Below are 25,000 nucleotides of genomic sequence, written 5' to 3' on the forward strand. Positions count from 1 at the left end.
ACTTTAAGAACAATTGCAATACCAATATTCTCTTCTACTTTTATCAGTCTCTCCCTTTCTGTCCTTCCGTTTATCCATCAATCTTTTTTGCAGGATAAGACGTGCAGTGTAAGTAGACTGTCATTACAGGTTTATTGTGAAAGATGGATTCAATTTTGACATTCAGATCTCATGCAAATATATGCCTGAGAGCTACTCAATTATTCAAATGCATTCTGTTTGATCTCGAATAACTGAATGTGGTTTGAACTCTGTTTCTATGTCATAAATCAATTTGCTAATTCAGAATTCTGCATGACCATGGCAAATGACTTTGTTGCATGTGGTATGATGTTATTTTTTTCATTAAGCCTATTATATTAAGTCATAAGGGTCAGTTTCTTTTTTCTTTTTGTTTAAATTAAGATTTATACATCACAATAAAGCTGTATGAATAAGATTTTTATATGTTTGCTAGGATAGGACTATTTGGTTGAGATACAACTTGGAATCTGAGGATGAAAATTAATAAGAAAGATCAAATAATGAGAAAATCGCTTTTAAAGTTATCTAAATTAAGTGCTTAACTAATCAAAAAATTAAGTGCTGATATATTTACAGTAGTAAATTTACTAAATGTATTAATGAAACATGATTTCTATGTAATACTCTAATGATTTTTTTTCTGCTGTTGTGAAAATGAAGACAGGGTTTAAGGTCCAGGGTGAAATATTTTAGTTAGTGAAAAACTAAAAATGAGGCTTAATCTTTACTGTATCTGAATAAATCACAAATGTAGATTTCTGACCCTCTTATAAAAGTCAAAGTCAGAAGAGAACAACAGTATGGCGTTTGAGTGTGAAACAAAGGGAGAGAAGGCCACTGACATTTTTTCTAACCGTTTGCATTTATGTATGTTGACCCTTGTATGCCATTACAGTGCTGTTTACAGACCTACAATAACAAGAGAACAAATAAAGTGAATCATCAAATGAAAGAAAACACTGATAATGAAGAACAAGGGCCCTTTACTGCAGACAGAAACAGGTGAATCATGCTGTTGATTGCAAAAACAAAATCGATCTATCCAGCCATCCATCCATCCATCCATCCATCCAACCAACCAACAAATCAACCTAACCATCCATCCATTCAACCCAACCCTAACCCAACCCATTCATCCATCCATCCATCCATCCAAACTACCAACCAACCAACCAACCAAATTATCCATCCATTCAACCCAATCCAACCCATCCAACCAACCAACTGACCAACCAACCAACCAACCAACCAACTGACCAACCAACCAACTGACCAACCAACCAACCATCCTTCCATTCAACCTAATTCAACCCAACCCATCCATCCATCCATTCAATAAAATTCAACCCATCCATCCATCCATCCATCCATCCATCCATTCATCCAACCAAACCAACACAACCCAACGCAAACCAACCCAACCCAACGTAACCAACCAACCAACCAACCAACCAACCAACCAACCAACCAACCAACCAACCAACCAACCAACCAAACAACCAACCAACCAACCAACCAACCCAACCATCCATCCATTCAACCCAACCCAATCCAACCCATCCATCCATCCATTCATCCATCCATCCATCCATCCAACCAACCAACCAACCCAACCATCCATCCATTCAACCCAATCCAACCTATCCATCCATTCAACCAATCCAACCCATCCATCCATCCATCCATCCATCAATCCAACCGATCCAACCAACCCAACCATCCATCCAACGCGTCCATCCATCCATCCATCCATCCATCCATCCAATCAACCAACCAACCCAAACATCCATCCATTCAACCCTATCTAACCCATCCATCCATCCACCAATTCAACCAACCCAACCATCCATCCAATGCATCCATTCATCCATCCATCCATCCATCCATTCAACCCAACCCAACCGAACCCATTCAAATATCCATCCATCCATTAGGAGTTAAGAAATGCAATCCAAAAACTTTTTTCTTAATGGGTTATCATGTGATTATTGCTCGAAATGTGCCTGACAATATCTATTTTTTCAGTTCATAAACTTTAGCTGCTTAATGACAGTAGCCCCTTTCACACAATGATACCAGTAAATATCCAGAAAATTTCCGGATGACTTTACCAGTAACTTCATAAAAAAAAGGTGTTCACTCAGGCATGGACGTTCTGGGATTTTTTCGGGAAAGATCATTCACACATTCATTCCAAAAAACTGATAAAACCAGAAATGAGCTCTAAACGGCTGCGCTTGTATTTGTAAACATAGAAGTGGTCAGTCTTTTGTTGATGGTTTCACTTTTATTTAAAGCTGTAGCGTTCATGCAGCTGCTTTGTCCCAGAGACATCAGCAGAAGCGTGAACCGCAGCTAAATGTTTACACACTTGACTACATTACAAACTCTGTGCATGGATAAGTATTGTGAACAACTGCGATGAAAACATATGGAGGAACATACGGAGGAACACTTTCGCATGTCAAGATGTTCATAATATGTGTGTGTGCTGGAGCTCATCGGCTCCTTCACATGCACACGCGTCAAGAAACTGAAGCAGAGCTTGAAGGTAAACAAACAGCAGTTTAACATAAGCATTTTATCTATAATTTTGTACACAGTTGGCATTAAGAAGGAACATAGAAACGTTTTCTGACTAACATCTAGCAGCTAAATGTGTCTGGAAAAATATTCAAAGGCTTTTATTTTCATAAAAAGCGCAGATGTGAGTGCGTCTGAGTGTTCTGATTGGCTAAAGTAGACGTCTCACGTCAGCGTGTTCTAGATGTGAACGCGCTCTTTCCGGCAATCTTCCTTTTGTGTTCACACAGTGCAGCATTCCGGCAAATTATCAGTAATGTTACAATTTCTCTTTCCAGAAAATTCCCGGAACGAATTTACTAGTATTTTCACATTTTCCCTTTCCGGAAAATTTACCACCAAAGGTATGTGTGAAAGGGGCTAGTGTCTTCTGCATAAAATAAAATGAATAAATAAATAAAATAAAATAAAATAATAATAAAAAAATAAAAATAAAAATAAATAAATAAATAAATAAAATAAAAATAAAAAAATTAAAAAAATTAAAAAATTAAAAATTAAAATTAAAATTAAAATTAAAATTAAAAATTAAATAAAAAAAATAAATCAAAAAAAAAAAAATAAATAAAATAAAATAAAATAGTTAAAAATTTTATTTGTATTAATTATTTATTAATTAAAATTAAATAAAATTAAATATATATTATAATATATAAATTAATTAAATTTAAATTGATTAAAAATATTTTTCTTGAGTCTTAAGTTAGCTTAAAGATAGCAGGAATAGCCAAAAATACTGTTAAAAATCAAAACATCAAATTAAAAAGTAAAGATCACAGTCCATGAAGACATTTTGTAAAATTACTACAGTAAAAATATAAAACCCCAATGTTTGTTTAGTAATATGCATTGCTAAGGACTTAATTTGACATATTTTAAGACATTTTTTAATATATTTAGATAAATAAATAGCCTTAAATCTCAGCTAAATACTTTCCACACATAATAAACAATATTCAAATTGTCCATTTTTATTTAATAAGTTTCGTGGTCCAGTGTTACAAACATGAAAAAAGTAAAGCTACATATTGTATAATTCATATCTGCATAATCCCAATGCCCCTTTTATCTGCAGTAATTCCAGGCTATTTTAACCAGAGCCATTCAGCGGGTCTGTGGCCAAGTGTCATGGACAGCAGGGTGTTTATCTCTATCAGGTCCAGAGATAGTGAAAGACAGGCCGATGCTTTGCCCATACATGGAGCTCCTGTCTGTCTCTGTCAAACTTCACACTGGCTGTCAGATGCCCTGAGAGCAATGCGAAACACTGGTGGCTCATACAATCTGTGAATACTTTCTCCGCCACGGAAAGAGCAAACGCTGTCACGTCTTACCATTTAAAAGGGTTATCTGAGGCGGTTTGAATGTCAGAGATGTTTTTGAGTCTGATTCTATTACAATGATGTCTAAATCTAATTCATCTTCAGAGAGCTGGTCATGAGATTAAGTTTTTATGCAGCATAAAATCAAACGTTCACCTGAAAAATTAAATATCTTCATTTTCTCACACTCAAGTGCTTCTTTGATGAATATCTTTGTTCTGTTGTACAAAAAAATTAGATATTCTGAAGAATGTTGGAAAATAGCAATCATTAGTTTACTTTCCATTCACCTATTTTTATGCGCATTTGTAATATTGCATACAACACTGTGTTACGTGATGCTTACATTTTGAAAATGCGCATAAAGAATAAATGCGCACAACTGAGTAGGATCAAATATTTTCTGATAAGAAAAAATTGCACATAAACTACAAAGGAAATACATTTACTGAATAAATTCCAGCATGGGAATGAACAAAAGGAATTTTGTTTTAACACACTGTAAAAATTAATTCCGTTATTTTACGTTTTTGTTTACGTAACAGACGTTAAATTATACTAATTTACCATAAAATAACGAATGTAAAATGACAGAAATTTACCGTAATTCAAAAAAATGACAAGAAATTGCTGTAATTTAACGTTCGTTATTTTATTTGATTGGTGTCAAAAAACACGTAATCAATTTTTGATATTTTTTATGTCAATATCAGATGTCAAATTGATATATTTGATTGGTGTCAAATAACTAGTAAGCAATTTTTGATGTTTTTTTTTTTTGGCACCAATGTTAGATGTCAATTTGGTTTGAAATCAATTCAGATTTCAAGAGTTCACACTTAGCTGATAATCAATAAAGCGTATTTGGCATGCTGTCCCGGGAGAGAGCCCTGAGCTCGTAATATCCTCGAGCACGGGGCTCCCTCCCATTAGAAGGGCGAGAGGGGAGTTCGAGCTCAGGTAGGTCTCGAGAACTCCCCTGCTTGTTGCCGCATGAGAAGTGTAAACTAGGGTTGTTTTCGGTGATAATTTGGTTTAATCTATTGCTATGGTATATGTTTTTGGACGGTGGGAGGAAACCGGGGAACCCGGGGGAAACCCACGCGAACACAGGGAGAACATGTAATCTCCGCACAGAAACACCAACCAGCCCGATAGGAGGTTGGACCAGCAGTGTTCCTGCTGTGAGGCAACAGTGCTAGCCACTGGGCCACCGTGTCGCCCTATCGGAAAAAAGAGGGAGGAAGTAGGGGTGGAAGGAGGGGGAAGCTTCAAGACGAAGAGTGAAAAACTCTGGTTATTTATAATGCTTCCGTAATCATCTAATTGGTCACATTACGGAGCTTATGAGGAGCCAGCCGTGTTGATCATAAGCACGTGATCCTCTCGAAATTAGTTTATAAATAAACCACACTTTGACATGTTTGTGATGTGATTTTGACATCACGGTGCTCGCTGGGTTGACATCCATCGGAACAAATGGAAGTTGTTTTTTCCCAAAATTCTTCAATATAACCTCCTTTATGTTCAACAGAAGAAAGAAACTCAAACAAGTTGAGGAAGAAGTGAAAGATTAGTCTCTAATCTCTTAGGTGAACTATCTCTTTAATGACTTAAGGGTTTAGTGGATTGGAGACATTGACAGTGACATTAAAAAATCGTGAGAAATGCTTCCCTTTTAAATTTGTCATTGCGTTGCATTTTTAGCCAAGTGAAACATTTTTTTATACAGACTCCACTCTTTTTTTTGTTCTTTTTTTAGTTTAGAGCCAAATCTGTTATATCCCTACATCCCACCACATGTATCTCATCCATGCAGGTGTAAATTAAGTCTGTCCACAAGAAAATTCCCAAGGTTGTGTTGATTCTTAAAATTAGGAAACGATAAAAAGAGCTTGGTACGTATACTGACGTCAAAAGGGCAGAGTTGACCACGAAAATAACTTAGGAGGATCACTGTGAGGTTATCAAAACATTGGGAGGTTCAGGGGAACGCATTAAATCAAGCCAAACACAAACAATAAACATGACGAAAAAGAGTGATATGATTTCTTTTCAGATACAGGCTTGACCATAACTTTAACACACCATGATTATGTGTAGTCAACTATTTATAGTTGAGTTCAATGTAGTTAGATCAGTTAGATTTATAGTATACGTTAGAGCTTTGTTTAAAAGAAAATAGCTCTTTAGTTAATGCTGTGTTCATTTATCTTTATGTTATTTCTGTAACATTTCGTTCCACTGTACACTTCTTAACATTTCGTTTAACGTATCAGAATGACAAGAAAACTCAACTTGACTTGAGTTCATTGAATTAAAAATAGAGTAAAAAACTACTTGAAACCTTTTTTCTTACTCTCTCACTCAGTTTTCTTCAGCTTTATTAAGGGTCACCACAGCAGAATGAACCACCAATTACTCTGGCATATGTTTTTTTATGTGGCAGATGCCCGTCCATCCACAAAACACTTTTATATTTTTAATATACAGTTGAAGTCAGAATTATTAGCCCACCTTCGATTTTTTCTTTTTTAAATATTTCCCAAATGATGTGTAACGAGCAAGGAAATTTTCACAGTATGTCTGATAATATTTTTTCTTCTGGAGAAAGTCTTATTTGTTTTTATTTCAGCTATAATAAAAGCGGTTTTACATTTTTTAAAAGCCATTTTAAGGTCAATATTATTAGCCCCTTTAATCTATATATTTATTCGATAATCTATAGAACAAACCATCATTATACAATAACTTGCCTAATTACCCTAACCTGCCTAGTTGACCTAATTAACCTAGTTAAGCCTTTAAATGTCACTTTAAGCTGTATAGAAGTGTCTTAAAAATATCTAGTCAAATATTATTTACTGTCATCATGGAAAAGATAAAATAAATCAGTTATTAGAAATGAGTTATTAAAACTATTATGTTTAGAAATGTGTTGAGAAAATCTTCTCTCAGTTAAATAGAAATTGGGGAAAAAATAAACAGGGGGGCTAATAATTCTGACTTCAACTAAATAAAAAAAATGATGTACATTTTTGCAGTGGCAAATCTAAATTCTCGACATTATTAGATTGTCTTATAATTTTTAGTCATGTGATGCTATGAAGTAATTCACCTTTTTTCTATGTATACGCCCTATGATACTTGTGTAAATCATGAGAGTTTTCTCTGTTGAACAGTAAACAATCAGTGAATTGTTTTAAAGATCTGAATACAGCGAGACGACATTATACATCTTAAAGTTCATCCACTGAACGTTAAAGGGCAACTCATAACGTTTGCAGATTACTTTTGGCTTTTCTGCTGTAATATCATGGATATGTACAAGGAAAATAATCTGGATGGAAATCAAAAGAGCTCTCGCACAGATCTCCTTGTGATACTAATATCATGTTAAAATACCAAGCTTAATGTTATTTGAATGATGTATAAAATAAAGCACGAAGACGTTCAGTTTTCACCAAAGATTTATTGCATTATTTGCAGTGCAATCTTATTTTGTGAAACTTATGGAATACATATCATCCCAGTTAGCAATGAACATAAATAACAAATATAGCTGCAAGCAGCAATTACCGGGGCCAAGCAGCCCAGCGGCCACATCATAAACAAGCACGGCAACAAGCTACAGAGCAACTGAAAGATTCTAGAACTTTTTGGCAGCGTGGTCTGAGGTCAAACTCGGTGGAAATTGGACTAATGATCTATGCACAACAGCTTTTCAAATTAATTAAAGATGGTGCCAATTAGGAAATAAATTATATCAATGTTCTCTGTATGATACATGGAATCTGCAAGACCAGTCTCATGACTTTTGGTCAGCATATTCTGTAGATCACGTGATCAAATTTTTGTGAAAATTGGACAAACGGCCAAAGAACATTTCGTTCAAATAGGTTTTACAAAAAATTAGAAATAGCTAAAATAATTTTATGATGGAAAATGACATCATAGGGTGCGTTTAAATTGGACTGAGCCGAGGAATCAGAAGAGAATTTTTTTTTTATTGTAGCCCTTTTGAGTTCGAGTTCAGACTGTCCTCTATCAGTGTGCCAAAGTTTGCGGAAATGCCTCAAAGAGTTCATAGGGCTGCCTTAGACTCCCAGAGCAAAAGGAGAGGAAGATGAACCGGAACGGATACAATAGGTGCCTACGCTAATTGGCCCCTAATTATCTAAGCAATTCCAGGTATTCCAGGTATGGAACCTTTATCTTCTTAATGTTAAATGAAATACAATGAACTCACAAAAATAAAAGAAAGAACAACTTCACAAACTAACTATATGTACAGTTAATTAGCCATGTTTGTGATTAGATTATAATATTTGCATGTGCAGTAAAGAAACGTTCCACTATTCATGGCGGCCTCAGGTTTTAAAATCATACAAAATAACATGCACGGTTAAAGTCAGAATTATTAGCTCTTTTGTTTATTCCCCCCCCCCCCATTTCTGTTTAACAGAGAGCAGATTTTTTAACACATTTCTAATCATAAAAGGTTTAATAACTCATTTCTAATAACTGATTTATTTTATCTTTGCCATGATGGCAGTAAATTATATTTGACTCGATATTTTTCAAGACACTTCTATACAGCTTTAAGTGACATTTAAAGGCTTAACTAGGTTAATCAGGTTAACTAGTCAGGTTAGGGGGCGACGCAGTGGCGCAGCAGGTAGTGCTGTCGCCTCACAGCAAGAAGGCTGCTGGTTCAAGCCTCAGCTGGATCAGTTGGCATTTCTGTGTGGAGTTTGCATGTTCTCCCTGTGTTCGCGTGGGTTTCAGTCCAAAGACATGTGGTACAAGTGAATTGGGTAAGCTAAATTGTCCGTAGTGTGTGTGTGAGTGAGTGAGTGTGTATGGGTGTTTCCCAGAGATGGGTTGCGGGTATCCGCTGCGTAAAAACATGCTGAATAAGTTGGCGGTTCATTCCACTGTGGCGACCCCAGATTAATAAAGAGACTAAGAAGAAAATGAATGAATGAATGAATGAATAGTCAGGTTAGGGTAATTAGGCAAGTTCTTAGTTATTATAATGATTGTTTGTTCTGTAGACTTTCAAAAAATATATAGTTTAAAGTGGCTAATAACTTTGACCTTGTTTTTAAAAATTGCTTTAATCTAGCCGAAATAAAACAAATAAGACTTTCTACAGAAGAAAAAATATTATCAGACATACTGTGAACATTTCCTTGCTCTGTTAAACATCATTTGGAAAATTTTAAAAAAAGAAAAAAAAAAAAAAATCAAAGGTGGGCTAATAATTCTGTCTTTAATTGTATATAGAAAAGTATTTAAATGCACGTCAAACAGTCGTCAGAGTCATAAACTACATTACCCACAACCAACATGGCCTACAACTTGTCGTCCGTTTCCGGGCGCGCTTCGCCCTTTCAAAACTTACCACGGAACAAATTTCCATGGAAAAACTTCACACTAAAGCTGTCTACATAATGTGTACAGCCGTTACTGGATGGTGTCATGTTTTATAGTTATATTACAATCGTATAGCGATTTTTAATCGTCTCAATGGCAAGTAAGAAGTTGCGGAGGTCCGGAGTCTCAGCTGATCTGTGCGAGAGACTCAAGCGGCATCAGCTGGAAACCTGCCAGGTATAACAGTCTGACAGTCCTCTTGAATGTTTCCTCGTAATGAGAGTAGACTTCTCTTAATGTGTGTGTGACCTGTAGGATGTCCTGTCTGTCACCCCGGTGGAGCTCTCGCGTCTGGCTGGACTCAGTTACCCGGCGGCTCTGAATTTCCAGCGTCTGGTCAGTAAAGCCTGTGTTCCGGCTGTCAGCACTGTAAGTTATTACCACATTAAAGGTGTAGTACGCCCTAAAAAGAAAATGTAGGGGGGATGGAGTTTTTAATTTCGGGTGAACTATATCCCTTTAAGTCGTGTTCATTTGACATCATGTCTTTCATCAGTAGTTGATGCTGTTTTTGATGACAGGCCTTGGATTTATGGAAGAGGAAGGAAGAGCTGTGTTTCTCCACATCAATTCCTGCTCTGGACAGGTTACTGCATGGAGGACTGCCCCGGGGTGCTCTCACTGAGGTAGTCTAGTCCTGCATTGGCTTACATGGAGAGTTAGTTCAACCAAAAATGAAAAGCTGCGGTCAAACTATTCTTGTTCCTATTAATTGGATCCTTACAGTGTTGGGTGCTTTCAAATAAAGTAATTCCATCAATAAAATATACTAACATCTAGTAAAAACGCTTGACAGTTTCGTATTTATAGCCCCATGGGGCCAGAATGCACATCTCAGTGTTTTAGTGCGGGTGTTTTCTAGAGATTCTGAATTTAGTTTTTAATAATTAAGTAATGGTTAGCACAATCACCTCACAGCTATAAGGTCGCTGGTTCAAGCCCTGCCTTGGTCAATTGGCGTTTCTGTGTGGAGTTTGCATGTTCTTCCCATGTTTGTGTGGTTTCCTCTGGGTGCTCCGGTTTCCCCCACAGTCCAAAGACATGCGGTACAGGTGAATTGAATAAGCTAAATTTGCCGTAGGGTATGTGAGTGTGTGCAAGAGTGTGTGGGTGTTTCCCAGTGTTGGGTTGTGACTGGAAGGGCACGTGCTGGGTAAAATGTGTGCCGGATAGGTTGGCGCCCCCTTATTAATGAAGGGACAAAGCCAAAAAGATAATGAATGAATTAAAGAATGAATAATTAAGTAATTGTATTTATTAAGTAATTTTTTTTATTCGGTTTGAGACTTAAATCCTTACATACTTCAAAGCCTACAGAATATTTAGATTTGACAAGGCCTTTTAGCTTTATATACAGTATAGAAAAAACGATTTCAAAATGTTGAACATATGTATCAAAAACATCATAGTATAAGTAATAATGGCACCATATTTCATACATATTTACTTGAATTTCGTGCTTAATTCATTGTTTCTTAATTATAATTGTCTTAATTGTTTTAATTATAATTATATAAATTTCAAATTGTTGTTTGTCAAATTGTAATTTTTTTAGTTGAAAAATTGAGTTCTGCAAAAATATTGGCAGAGCAAAATTAAATATTTACAGTTATTCTGCTTATCTAAACTGATTTATACAGGACTGCTCAATTGATGCACAATATTTTAGGCAAGTATACTTTAAGTAACTGTTATTAAATTACCTGAGGATGAAAAGTAATCACTTAACTTTTTCAGTATTTTTTTAACTAATTACATCCAACACTGGATCTTATACTTAATAAATAAACAATTATTTATTAGATAGACAACTATTAGCTACATTCTAGTACGTCTTTGGATACTAGTTTGAATTTCATTTGTTCAGGATTTAACGCTAAGGATTTTTTCTACTGGCCCGATTGGGCCTGTGGTTTAAATTTTTGCTTGCCCCGCCAAAATGGGCCAAAAAAAAGAAGTTAATAGCTATTTCTTAGCCACATATTTTAAATAATGTGTCAAAAACATCAATGTAAACATACACTTTTTATTTAGCATAACTTTTCTTTAAATACTACTGACAATTTAAAAAATTATAATTATGAAGAATATATATATATATATATATATATATATATATATATATATATATATATATATATATATATATATATATATATATATATATATTAGGGCTGTAAAATGATTAAAAAAAATTTACTAATCACACCTTTTTTGTAATTAATCATGATTAATCACGAAACGCCTTATTTAAACATAACCTGTAATATAACTTCATAAGTTAGTAATTTGCATTTATTCATTAGATATTAATTATTTGTTAGATACTAGTACTTATTCAGTTGACATCATTTAATAGTACCTATTAAAAAGATACTTCTATATCACATGCCCTCATAAATATTCCAGTTGTAGAGCTATTTATATGCTGGGGAATTGCATCGCACACGTTTTTACTAGCTTTATGTCCTAGTCAATTAGTTCTTGTCTTATTCCACAGGACAGTAATGACACACACGCACACTTATGATGCTGATGACCATTGCAATGCATCATCACAGTGTTGTCCTTAAAAAAAGATGAAGTAGGAGGAAAATAGAATAGTACATTTTATAGATTTGCTGTACATTTTGTTTGTAACAATGTGAAAGTGAATAAAGGTAAACTTTACCCAAAAAGGAAAATATGCTCATTATTTACTCACCCTCATGTGGTTTCAACCCTTCAGGAGTTTCTTTATTCAGTTAAATCACTAAGGAAGATGTTTTGGTGAAAGTCGAAAACCCTGCAACAGTTAACTTCCACAGTTGGAAAAACGAATATATGGAAGGCAATGGTTACAAGTTTCAGCATTTTTCAAAACATCTTCTTTTGTGTTCAACAGAGTAAAGAAACTTTGAAACAATTAAAGGATGAGTAAATGATGATTATGATAAATTTAGCTTGAGCCGTCTCTTGTGTTCGTCAGGTGACGGGTCCGTCAGGCTGTGGAAAGACTCAGTTCTGCATGATGCTCAGTGTTTTGGCTACTCTACCCAAAAGCCTGGGCGGTCTGGACAGTGGCGTCGTCTACATCGACACAGAATCGGCCTTCTCTGCTGAAAGGTGTTCAGAATATCAGCTCTGTGTCTCTCTCATCCGCACATGTTGTGTTTTCTCTTTAACAAACCATCTTCTTCTCTAAGACTGATAGAAATGGCCCAGGCCAGATTCCCAGAGTTCTTCTCAGTGAAGGAGCGTCTGCTGGAAATGGCTGCTCGTGTTCATCTCTTTAGGGAACTCACCTGTCAGGATGTCCTGAAGAGGTTGGAATGTTTCTAAAACACCTGTATACATATTATTCAGTTCATTTCACTGTTATTTTGGGGAATGTTCATATTTGTATTTCATTTATCTTAGCTGGTTGGTCTGGATTAAAAAGAGGTTTCTCAATTCATTATTCAAATGACTATGCACAGGTTTTAAGGGGTCAGTTTTTTTAAAGTTTGTAATTATTTTTATGCACTCCAAAGCTCAATTTTTAAAGATTTTTTTACAGTTAAAAACAGTAATATTATGAAATATTATTGCAATAAATGTTTAAAAATGTCATTTATATATTTAATGCAAAGCAAAATTTTCTTCACTTTGACATGATCTTTCAGAAATCACGATGACAATATTTTTTATGCCTAATAATCAATAATGGTTTTGTGATTTATATTTGATTGTAAATGTCTTTTACAGATAATAATAATAATAATGATAATGATAATGATAATAATAATAGTAATAATAATAATAATAATAATAATAATAATAATAATAATAATAATAATAATAATAATGATAATAAAAATGATAATAATGCATTCTAGCTGAAAAGTTTTTTTATCTTGCTTATCTAAAATGTTACATTTGTAGTTTATTTATTATTATTATTATTATTATTATCAAAGAATTATTTGCAAATGCCTAATAAACAATAATGATTTTGGTGTTATCAGTAATTATAAATGTCTTGATTTTAATAATAGTAATAATAATAATAATAATAATAATAATATTAATAATAATAATAATGCATTCTAGCTGAATTTTTTTTAAAATCTTGCTAATCTTAAACTTTATATTGTAGTTTATTTATTTTTTTATTATTTTTATCAAATAATTATTTGCAAATGCCTAATAATAAATAATGATTTTGGTGTTATCAGTAATTATAAATGTCTTGTTTTCAATAATAATAATAATAATAATAATAATAATAATAATAATAATAATAATAATGCATTCTAGCTAGTTGTGTAAAACCGTGAGATCACAAATCTCACGGTTCGGTTCACTACAGTTTTTGAGTCACGGATCAGACCATTTTTCAGATCAGCAAAAAAGGAAGGAGACGAATGTCATTTGCTTTTCATTTATACAAAAATGAAAAACCATTTGTTTTAACAAAAAATAACTTGGAACCGGTAATTTTAATAAAAATAAAAATCAAGAAAAGAACCAGCTAAAAAGCTGAAAATATTCAATACGAAAAATGGTCTTTGCTACTGTTGCTGATAATGTTAAAATACAGAAATTGTGCAACATATCATATTTATGTTCAATTATGATTCAAAAATTCACACATAAATCATAATCATTTTTGAAAACCTGTTCAGTTACCGTTGCAATCAGAATTATTCAACCTCCTTTGGATTTTTATCTTTTTTAAAAATTTCCCACATGATGTTGAACAGAGCAAGGAAATTTTCACAGTATGTCTGATAATATTTTTTCTTCAGGAGAAAGTCTTATTTGTTTTATTTCGGCTAGAATAAAATCAGTTTAAAATAATAATAAAAAATATTTAATGTTTTAAATGTCATTTTAAGCTGTTTAGAAGTGTCTTGAAAAATATCTAGTCAAATATTATTTACTGCCATTACAGCAAAGATAAAATAAATCTGTTATTAGAAATGAGTTATTAAAACTATCATGTTTAGAAATGTGCTGAAGAAATCTGCTCTCTGTTAAACAGAAATTGGGGGAAAAAATAAACAGGGGGGCTACAAAAACATTGTACAGTATTTGCAAAAGTATTATCGCATAAATGAGATTATGATCATCTAAAATCGTATGGTAGGTCAGGCTGTGTCGTTTAAGCTCATGAACACGCATTAATGCTGCTCGGATGTCACCCAGGCTGGAGCGTCTAGAGGAGGACATCATTGCTTGTCGAGCGGGGCTGCTTATTTTGGATTCTGTGGCCTCTGTTGTGAGGAAGGAGTTCGACACGTCACTGCCCGGAAATCTGACACACAGGAGTAACTTCCTCGGCCAGGAAGCAGCTGTACTGAAGTACCTCTCGAAGGAGTTCTGCATCCCGGTGAGAGACTTGTGCATGGATTTAGCACAGATCGTACACTTGTAGTAGATTCCACAAGGTGGCGCTAGTTATTTAGGTTTGTGCATTTAAGTGCTGCTTTTTTCAGTCACGTTCAAGTTCAAGGGAAACAAGTAGAGTTTAAAACATGGAAAATGGTTAATAATGACATATAGTTTGCTTTTTTGTTGATTTTGACTAGCTTCTAGGGCTCTCACTCGTAAGTCACTTTGGAAAAAGGTGTTTGTCAATTGAATAAATGTAAAGAAATTATAAAAGGAGCATTTATTTGAAAAAGAAAATAGAGTAAAATTATTGAAGCTGCATAAAATAATAATAATAATAATAATAATAATAATAATAATAATAATAAATAAATAAATAAATAAATAAAAAATAATGATAAAATTAGATTCTTAATTTGTAATCTAAGAACATACTATAATATATAATATTTAACATTTATATTTTAAGACCAGTGCTGCAAAAAAGTAATATACGAGGATTCCTTTTGAGTTTTTTTTTTTGTCTCATAAGTATAACATTTTTAAAACAATTAAATGTATATTAATGTAGTTTTATTTTAATAAAAAAAATTGAAAATGAAGTTAAAATAGTTCTAAATGAAAACTTTTGATTAATTTTTAACATGGCTATTTTAAAATCAACTCAGGAAAATCAGAGGAAAATATATTAAATACTTAATATCTTCAACTGATGCAATGCCTGAAGTGTATTTAATAGAAACGATATATAAAAATATCTGTTAATGGCTGCATTTAGATGACCACATCTATGGATAATTTAGCATGTTGCTTTTTTAAAATAACATACTTGCTGTATATAGTAATGTCCAAATGCTTTGCAAAGATATACAGTAACATCTAAATTCTTCACCACTATATTTCCAACACCAGAGGGCGCAAGAGAAGCCACATAGAGTAAATACATTTTTAAAACACTCTTAAAGATGAAACTTCTGTCAACATTTACTCACCCTGCGCTTGCTTCTGTTGATGAAACAACAAAAAAAGATATTTTGATAAATGTTGGGAACCAGTCCAACATGTATGTATACACGCACACACACATATACAGTTGAAGTCAGAATTATTAGCCTTCCTGTTTACGTTTTCCCCAATTTCTATTTAACAGAGAGATTTTTTTCAGCACATTTCTAATCATAACAGTTTTAATAACTCATTTCTAATAAAGTTTTTTAAATATTTTTTTATTTATTTTATTTTTGCCATGATGACAGTAAATAATATTTGACTAGATATTTTCAAGACACTTCTATACAGCTTACAGTGACATTTAAAGGCTTAACTAGGTTAATTAGGTTAACTAGGCAGGTTAGGGTAAATAGGCAAGTTATTATATAACGATGGTTTGTTCTGTAGACTATTGAAAAAATATGTAGCTTAAAGGGGCTAATAATATTGACCTTAAAATCGTTTTAAAAAACTAAAAACTGCTTTTATTCTAGCCGAAATAAAACAAATAAGACTTTCTCCAGAAGAAAAAATATTATCAGACATACTGTGAAAATTTCCTTGCTCTGAGAAACATCATTTGGGAAATATTTAAAAAAGAAAACTAAATTCAAGGGGGGCTAATAATTCTGACTTTAACTGTATATTATGTCAAAACAAGGTTATATTTTGGATGCGTTTAATTGCGATTGATTATAGCCCAGCACTACTCTTCTTACTGTGGAAGTCACTTTCAAATGTGTTCAACAGAACAAAGAAGCTCATCCACTTGAGTGTCAGTAAATGGTGAGGAAATGTTCATTTTTAGTTGAATGATCCCTCTGAGCCTCATTCACAGAATGCCTGCTCGTTTGGCCTGCTATCTGATCTCGGGAATTTCCGCTCTACTGTAAGATCCTCAAAGATTCTCGTGTGATGCCTGTACTCACCCCCATCACCGGCAGCAAGTTTATCTGGGAAAGGTTGGATTGGACCATATTTTTTCCCTCCTTCCTTCTAATGAATTCTGATTCTAATGAAGTCTGATTCTGAATCAGACTTTACTAATGAATACACACAGTAGGGAGCTGAAAATCCGAGATCACTATAAAGCTATGGTTATTTAGCTTTTAGGCATATTTAGACAAATTTTATGATAATCCTATAAAACAAAATACAAAATTATGTTAATTAGTTCTATAGTGCCACTTATTTGTTTTACATTACACATATTTCCAGCAAATGATTATATTAATAACAATATAATAGCAGCAGCAGTAGTAGTAATAATTAGGACTGTGCGATATAAAAAAAAATCTGACATTGCGGTATATTGTTTAAATGTAATTCATATCAGATGAGTTGAATAGCTTTACTTATAAAGGTTTCATTAATTAAGCTCAACTGGGCTGACTAAGTCTTTTTCTATGCAGTCGATCTGCATAAAATAAAATACATTTTAAGCATAAACAGTATAAATACAACAGAGCAAAAAAGTTAAAGAAACAGTGCTTTGTGGTTTTCTGGGGAGTGTGAGTATTACTAGTACTAGTACATACATTTAATAGTACTATTACACACATTTACTAGTACCAGTACACACATTTACTAGTACTAGTCAACACATTTACTAGTACTAGTACACACATTTACTAGTACTATTACACACATTTACTAGTACTAGTACACACATTTAGTAGTACTAGTACTAGTACACACATTTACTAGTACCAGCACACACATTTACTAGTACTAGTACACACTTTTAGTAGTACTAGTACACACATTTACTAGTACCAGCACACACATTTACTAGTACTAGTACACACATTTACTAGTACCAGCACACACATTTACTAGTACTAGTACACACATTTAGTAGTACTAGTACTAGTACACACATTTACTAGTACCAACACACACATTTACTAGTACTAGTACACACATTTACTATTACCAGCACACACATTTACTAGTACTAGTACACACATTTAGTAGTACTAGTACACACATTTACTAGTACCAGCACACACATTTACTAGTACTAGTACACACTTTTAGTAGTACTAGTACTAGTACACACATTTACTAGTACCAGTACACACATTTACTAGTACCAGCACACACATTTACTAGTACACACATTTACTAGTACCAGCACACATATTTACTAGTACTAGTACACACATTTACTAGTACCAGCACACACATTTACTAGTACCAGTACACACATTTACTAGTACCAGTACACACATTTACTAGTACTAGTACACACATTTACTAGTACCAGCACACACATTTACTAGTAGCAGTACACACATTTACTAGTACCAGTACACACATTTACTAGTACCAGCACACACATTTACTAGTACTAGTACACACATTGACATATCGACACTTTGTTCAGCCCCTATAATATAAATAATATGAATAATATAAACAAGTAACTAAACAACATGAATTTAATTATCAAAGTTCAAATTTCTTAGCATATATGTTTATTAATAATAATAATAAAAAGACGATGATGATGATGATTATAAAAATTGTTATAAAAAACAACAATAATATTGTTTAAAAAAAAAAAATATATATATATATATATATATATATATATATATATATATATATATTTTTTTTTTTTTTTTTAACTAATTGTCAATAACAATAACATTAATTTTATTAATGCATTCATCATCATCATCATCATATGATTATTATTAATATTATTGAGAAACATGATAAATGCTAGATTTGTTTATTTGATAATTTTGTCTTATATATATATATATCTATATTATTTATAATAAATATTTGTATTTAATATTTATAATGTTTACTGCATATTTCTAGCTAATTATATATTTAATTGTTAATTACTATTAATATTATTAATATTTTTCACAAAATTAAATTTAATGCCCTATTTTAGTTTTAATAGTTTTTAAAATTTAATTTAAAATCTATATAAAAAATATAAATTAGGTTGATGTTTTGAACAATCTAATCCTGCGATGTGACTATTACAGAACACACATTGCGATATCGATACTTAAACGATATATTGTTCAGCCCTAGTAATCATAATAACAATAATAATAATAACAATAATAATATGAATATTAATATGAATAATAATAATATAATAATAACAATAATATTAATAATAATATAATAATAATAATGATAATAATCAACAAGTAACAAATACATTAATATAATTATCAAAATTTTAATTTTTTAGCGTATATATTTCTCAATAATAATAAAAAAGTGATAATGATGATTATAAAAACTAAAACAACAATAATATTATTTAAAATATAATTTGTAGGAAAATATATTAAATACAGTAGGGATTCAAAAGCTATAAACAATTTAGCACAATAAAAATATTTTAATTAATTGTCACATTTCTTGTATTATTAATAATAATAAAATAATAATAATGAGATTCATTTTATTAATGCATTCATCATCATATGATTGTTATTAATATTATTGAGAAACATGATAAATGCAAAGAAATTTGTTTATTTGATAATTTTGTCTTATGTATATCTATATTTATAATATATATATGTATTTAATATTTATAATATTTACTGCATATTTCTAGCTAATTATATATGTAATTGTTAATATTAATAATATTTTTCACTAATTAAATTAATGCCATATTTTATTTATTTAATAGTTTTTAAATTTTAATTTGAAATTTAGAAGATATAAATTAGGTTGATGTCTCGAACATACAAGAGGACACAATAATAATAATAAGTGCAAATATTGTTTTAACCTCATTTTGTATGTGTGCACATTTCATGCATGACAGCAACCAGATGTACGTATATATTCAAAATAGACTTGAAATTCCAGGAATTCAGATTTTGACCTCCGCTGCACATCTACGAACAAATATGGCTTGCATACAACAGCAGTTAAAAGTTACTTGAAGCAAACTGAGTTGGATATATAATTTCATTGACTTTATTTGTGCTTTGTTGACATTGGAGTCAAGTCTAAAAGCGAACTCGCTACAACAAAACTCTGCCTTCTTTCATTTTAAAAGAACCAGTGAATTCTTCTCAGAGTTTGCAAACCCCAAACTCATCTGATCTGCAGCGATTCTCCCCTCCGGCGATGCTCGTTTTAAAGACAGCTTTTGTGTTTTAAATCAGCGCTGTAAATGTCTTTGCTTGACGCTGCCAGTGGCCACAAGTGAGCTTTAATACAGCTTTCCACAGCAGCAGAAATGGGCCTCAACACGAAGCCACATGGCTGATAACTCCTGGAGGTAGATCACCATCTCACAGCCCTCCTCGCACTCATAAAAGCTCATAACCGTAAAATAGGTCAAGACTTTTCATTTCCAAAATAAAACCGAACACTTTACCACCTCCAGCCAAACCGTAATGAGGTAATTAAGTTTGTTCTCTCAAGCTTTATGCATATAAAGGAATGCTGGAGTGTTTGGGGTTCTGGCGGATTGTTTTTATTTGTGTGTTTTTGAGTCGCATGAGACAATGCTTCTCTTTAGGCCAAGAAAAGCATTCGATCAGGACATCGACCTACTTATATAGCAGTCTTTACCCAAATGAGCGCAAGATTAAGTACTGCGAATGAGATATAGCTGTATTTTAATTAAGATTTATATTCTTGTAGTTAGTTTGGATGAACAGTTTCACAGCCGTGAAAACTAGGGCTGTGCAATCATGAAATTGAAGACAGTCGTTCTGTGATTTGACAGCAGTTGCGTCGCTTCTCAGTGATATGGCTTGGTTTTTACTCCTAACATGTTTTTACTCCTAACTCCCCTCATTACTTCAAAGTGTTTGAAATAAATCATCCTGTGAGATGTTTCCGTATTACAAGACCCCCCACAAGAATGAGAATAAGACAAGATGTGTCTCAGCAGGGTGTTTTCACACCTCTAGTTTGAAAAAAGTGGGTGAGTCCAGTCTTGTTTAGGTGGGAGTGTTGAGGGGCGAAAGAGGGAAAGGTTTGCATGAAAAGGGGAGTTTCAGTACATGCATGCGCTGATTTTCAGGCAACACAGATGTAGTGGGATTGACATTGACTATGTTTACATGGACACCAGTAATCGAATTGTTTGCCTTAGTCTGAATAAAGCAATAATTTAATTAAAGTGTTTACATGACTTGCCTCTTTGATGTACCTTTCATGATCTCGTTTTACATGTTATAGCCAACACAATCTCATGGCAATTCGTAACTTTTTTTTTAGTGGCTAATTTGTACGAATTCGTACGATCTAATTCGTACAATTTAGTACGATTTGCTCATCCTCCAATGACGGTTGGGGTTAGGGGCGGGGTTAGGTGCCACGCCTCCTTTTTAAAATCGTACCATTTCGTTTGACTGAACCCGTACGAATTCGTACGAATTAGCCACTAAACTGTTAAAACGTAAAATACTTACGTTTTCTTGTGAGATCAGGCTGGTTATAGCACACAGATCGATTAACATCATTGGAGCATTCATTCTTAATTTTGTCGACTTTAACTGCAGTTTGGCACTTTCACTTTCATTCAGGAACATTTCATGCATGCCCCCCATGACAAACAAGATATTGGATGCGAGGAACTGCTGGAAGAGTGTTGTTTTATAGTCATTTTTGATACCACACGGCGAATGGCAGAAAAAAACGTATTAACTTGGATGCAGAGACTCGGTAGTTGCATATAATAGCACCAACCAGCCGTGTGTGTATAGACTATCCTGTCACGAAACGTGGTGAAAAATCCTACATGACGGTAATGGTTTGATTAAGGTGTTTATGTTTACATTCAGAGAGCAGCATTTACAGCGGATCTTTCAGTCTATAGTATTGTAGGGATATCAACGTACTGTAAACGTAGTAACTAATAATTTTGACTAAGGTATGTCTTCAAAAACTGAAAGAGTACTGCTGATGATACGAACTAACTTTGCCTCTGAATAAGCATAAACAAAGAACACGGATCACACGCATATACCAAATCTGAAGAGACAGGACAATCAACACCAACTGGAACCGCATCTTTTTTTAAAAAGGGACGAGCGGCAAATCCGGATTTCACCATTTCCAGATGCGAAAAGCTCCTGGGTAAAAATGTTCCTTACAAACTTATTTGTTTCGCGTGTTAGCAGACCACTGTAATCCACATGAGTTCAGCTGTGCTCTCATAGCGAGGAAATGAAAACACAACACTGACGACCCATGTCTTTAAACAATTCTTCTTCCTCCACTTGTTTTAATTTCAGTTGGCAACACAACGTGGCGTCTCTCTGCCATCTAAACACTTTAACAGGTAAAAACAGTTTGAAGTTATATCATGCATATTAATGAAGTTGTGCCTCATTCATAATAGAGCGCGCTGATTGGTCCGAACCAAGTCTTTCTCATGAATTAATGCTGAAAACTCAAAGATGTTGTGCTGGCCGGTACAGACATCCAGTCTCCGCGCTGGAATTTACACAAGGATCTCATGGCCGTGACATAGATTTAAAATTTCTTTTCAAACAGGAAAAACTAATTTGCTCGAAATAATGCAAAAACAACAAATTTTCACTTTTTTTGTGAAATATGTGTCCTAATAGTGTGTTTAGCAACGTGGGACACATATTTGGCTGTCAACTTCTCAAAAAATGTGTTTTGGTGTTTCATGACCCTTTAAAAAAGTCCTTAGTGATACAATGTATATTAAAAAATATTCTTTTATTTACCTGGAAAAACCCCAAAATGCATGAAATGTGAGTACATTTTGAAATTAACTTGTACTTTATGAAACAAAATTTTTCTATTTTAAACCAATTATATGCAGTAATAAACATGTAAAAATACTAAATGTTTTTCCACAAATTCAACTGACAGGCGATTGAGTTACAAATATAAATAATATAAACAAATATCCATCTAGGTGCAATAATTAACTATAAGTAAAGTAGTGCTGTTAGTGTTCAGTTTGATGGTTTCACTTTCCCTGCAGCCACTGCTCGGTGTGAATTGGCTTTCACACTGGACACGGAAAGTGCTGCGCAATGAAACCCATTCATTTTAATGACTTGCACTATGCAAGGGCAGTTAGCTGCTGCACTGACCAAAGTGCTAGAGCAGTGTACCATGACCAAAATAGCTTAATATTATGCCCTATTGACTGTACATTTATATTTATCTGCACATTCTTACCAGAAAAGCAACATTTGCTCAAATAACATGCCAACGGGACATGTGGTATACTTGTTTCTGCTGCCTGCAATAGCTCTACTGTGCTGTCATGACAAAGCTGGTAAAACGATGCCTTTCAACTTGATTACTTAACAATACAACTTTTACTTTATCATTTTTGGTAATGAATCACATTTAAAAGTGCGATTATTTTCAGGGAACCACACAGCTAAAGTAGTTCCAGCCAGATATTTGCCACATTAGTTAAATATCACCACGCTAAATGATTTGAATTACTTCACCACCCATAAAAGGCAAAAAATCTAAACAAAACAAAGGCTTTTGATGAAATGTGAAAGAAATTAGTCCTACACACATGACATGTTTAGTATTGGCCTTTCTTATGAGAGACAACATCTATGTAATTGTCATGCATTATACATTTTATTTTTAAAGGGACTCAGCCATGATGTTATTAAATAAAATATAAACAAATGTAAAAAATGTGTATTATTATTTTATTTGTGTGTTTTTGAGACACCAGTGCACTGGTTCTCTTCAGGCCAAGAACCACATTTGATCAAACCAGAACACTGACCTACTTACAGCAGCCTTTACTCTGTGGTTTTGAGTGCAAGATTAAGTACTCCGAGTGAAATATAGCTTGTTTTAATTACACTGATATTCATGTAGTTAAGAGAGATCATGTTCACAGCACTACCTACAGAGCCACCGCGTCACCACAACTTTTAGCTTAGCTTAACATAAATCATTGATTCGGATTAGACCGTTAGCATCTCAATGAAAAAAATTAAAGAGTGAACAATTTTCCTATTTAAAGCTTGACTCTTCTGTAGTTTCGTTATGTACTAAGTTTTTAGGCTGATATTTCAAGGAACTATACTCTCATTCTGGCATAATAATCAAGATATTTTGCTGCCGTACCCTGTACCCTGATCCTCAACAGTTTATTGGTTCTAGCTCCCTGTCCCCTTTAAATTATATCAATTTCCTTGGATGTGAAGATATTTGTACCTTTTAAATGTATTATGAGGGTGACAACCTGCAGGATGTATTAAGCACATTCATAAAGAGGAATTCTAGATAAACATTTCCCACCAAACATGTCCAACAAATATATGTTAAGATGCTGAATCCAGAGAAATGGAGGTAAATGTGATTTGTATCTACTTGTCTATTAAACTGAGTTCATTATGTGTAGTTGACTGAATAGTTCCCATATGGTAAATTATATTGCATCACTCGAAAACAACACCAAGAAAGCACTTCAGTCAAATGTGTTTTGTGGATGAGATCAAAATGTTTTAGTGAACACTTGTCTACACCTGTGTTAAGCATTGTTCACTTGTGATCATATTTACAAATATATTACAATCAATTAATTCGGAATGGATGCATTCAATTGAGCAAAAGTAACTGTATAAAGACGTGCACAATGTTTTAGATTAATATGATTTTTTTGTGTGTACTATATCTATCTATAGCTGGGAACTATTTTCAGGTGCTGAGAAAATCCCGTGATTATTGTGCCAGAATGAGCCACATCAGCCTAGAAACTTACGACACAATGTTACTACAGAAGAGTCAATCTTTAAATTTGAAAAACATCCAAACTCTTACAATTTTTGAGCGAGATGCTAACGGTCTAATATGATTCAATGTTTTATGCTAAGCTAAAAGGGCTTCCGCCAAAATATCTTGATTATTAAGCCAGAATGGGAGTATAGTTCCTTGACATATCAGCCTAAAATTGAGTACACAATGAAACTAAGCTTTAAATAGGAAAATTGTTCACTCTTTAATTTATTCATCGAGATGCTAACGGTCTAATCCGAATCAATGATTTATGTTAAGCTAAGCTAAAAGTTGGGGCGACGCTGTGGCTCAGTAGGTAGTGCTGTCGCCTCACAGCATGGAGGTCGCTGGTTCGAGCCTCGGCTGGGTCAGTTGGCGTTTCTGTGTGGAGTTTGTACGTTCTCCTCGTGTTCGTGTGGGTTTCCTCCGGGTGCTCCAGTTTCCTCCACAGTTCAAAGACATGTGGTACAGGTGAATTGGGTAGGCTAAATTGTCCATAGTGTATGTGTGTGAATGAGTGTGTATGGATGTTTCCCAGA

At 33.5% G+C, this 25,000-nt stretch overlaps 1 protein-coding gene across 2 annotated transcripts in view; it reads left to right on the top strand.

Annotated features, from left to right (window-relative positions):
* Positions 1-9,308: 9,308 nt before the first annotated feature.
* The window catches only part of rad51b (RAD51 paralog B), a 76,679-nt gene continuing 60,987 nt past the window's right edge, over positions 9,309-25,000 (top strand). For both annotated transcript variants that reach the window (XM_056480975.1, XM_056480976.1), the window contains exons 1-6: positions 9,309-9,545; positions 9,624-9,737; positions 9,890-9,994; positions 12,337-12,473; positions 12,554-12,673; positions 14,538-14,721. In XM_056480975.1, the coding sequence (XP_056336950.1) occupies positions 9,462-9,545; positions 9,624-9,737; positions 9,890-9,994; positions 12,337-12,473; positions 12,554-12,673; positions 14,538-14,721 (744 nt within the window). In that variant the 5' untranslated portion in view covers positions 9,309-9,461. The remainder of the gene's footprint in view (positions 9,546-9,623; positions 9,738-9,889; positions 9,995-12,336; positions 12,474-12,553; positions 12,674-14,537; positions 14,722-25,000) is intronic.

This window comes from Danio aesculapii, chromosome 20, assembly GCF_903798145.1.
Source record: "Danio aesculapii chromosome 20, fDanAes4.1, whole genome shotgun sequence".
NCBI classification, from domain to species: domain Eukaryota; kingdom Metazoa; phylum Chordata; class Actinopteri; order Cypriniformes; family Danionidae; genus Danio; species Danio aesculapii.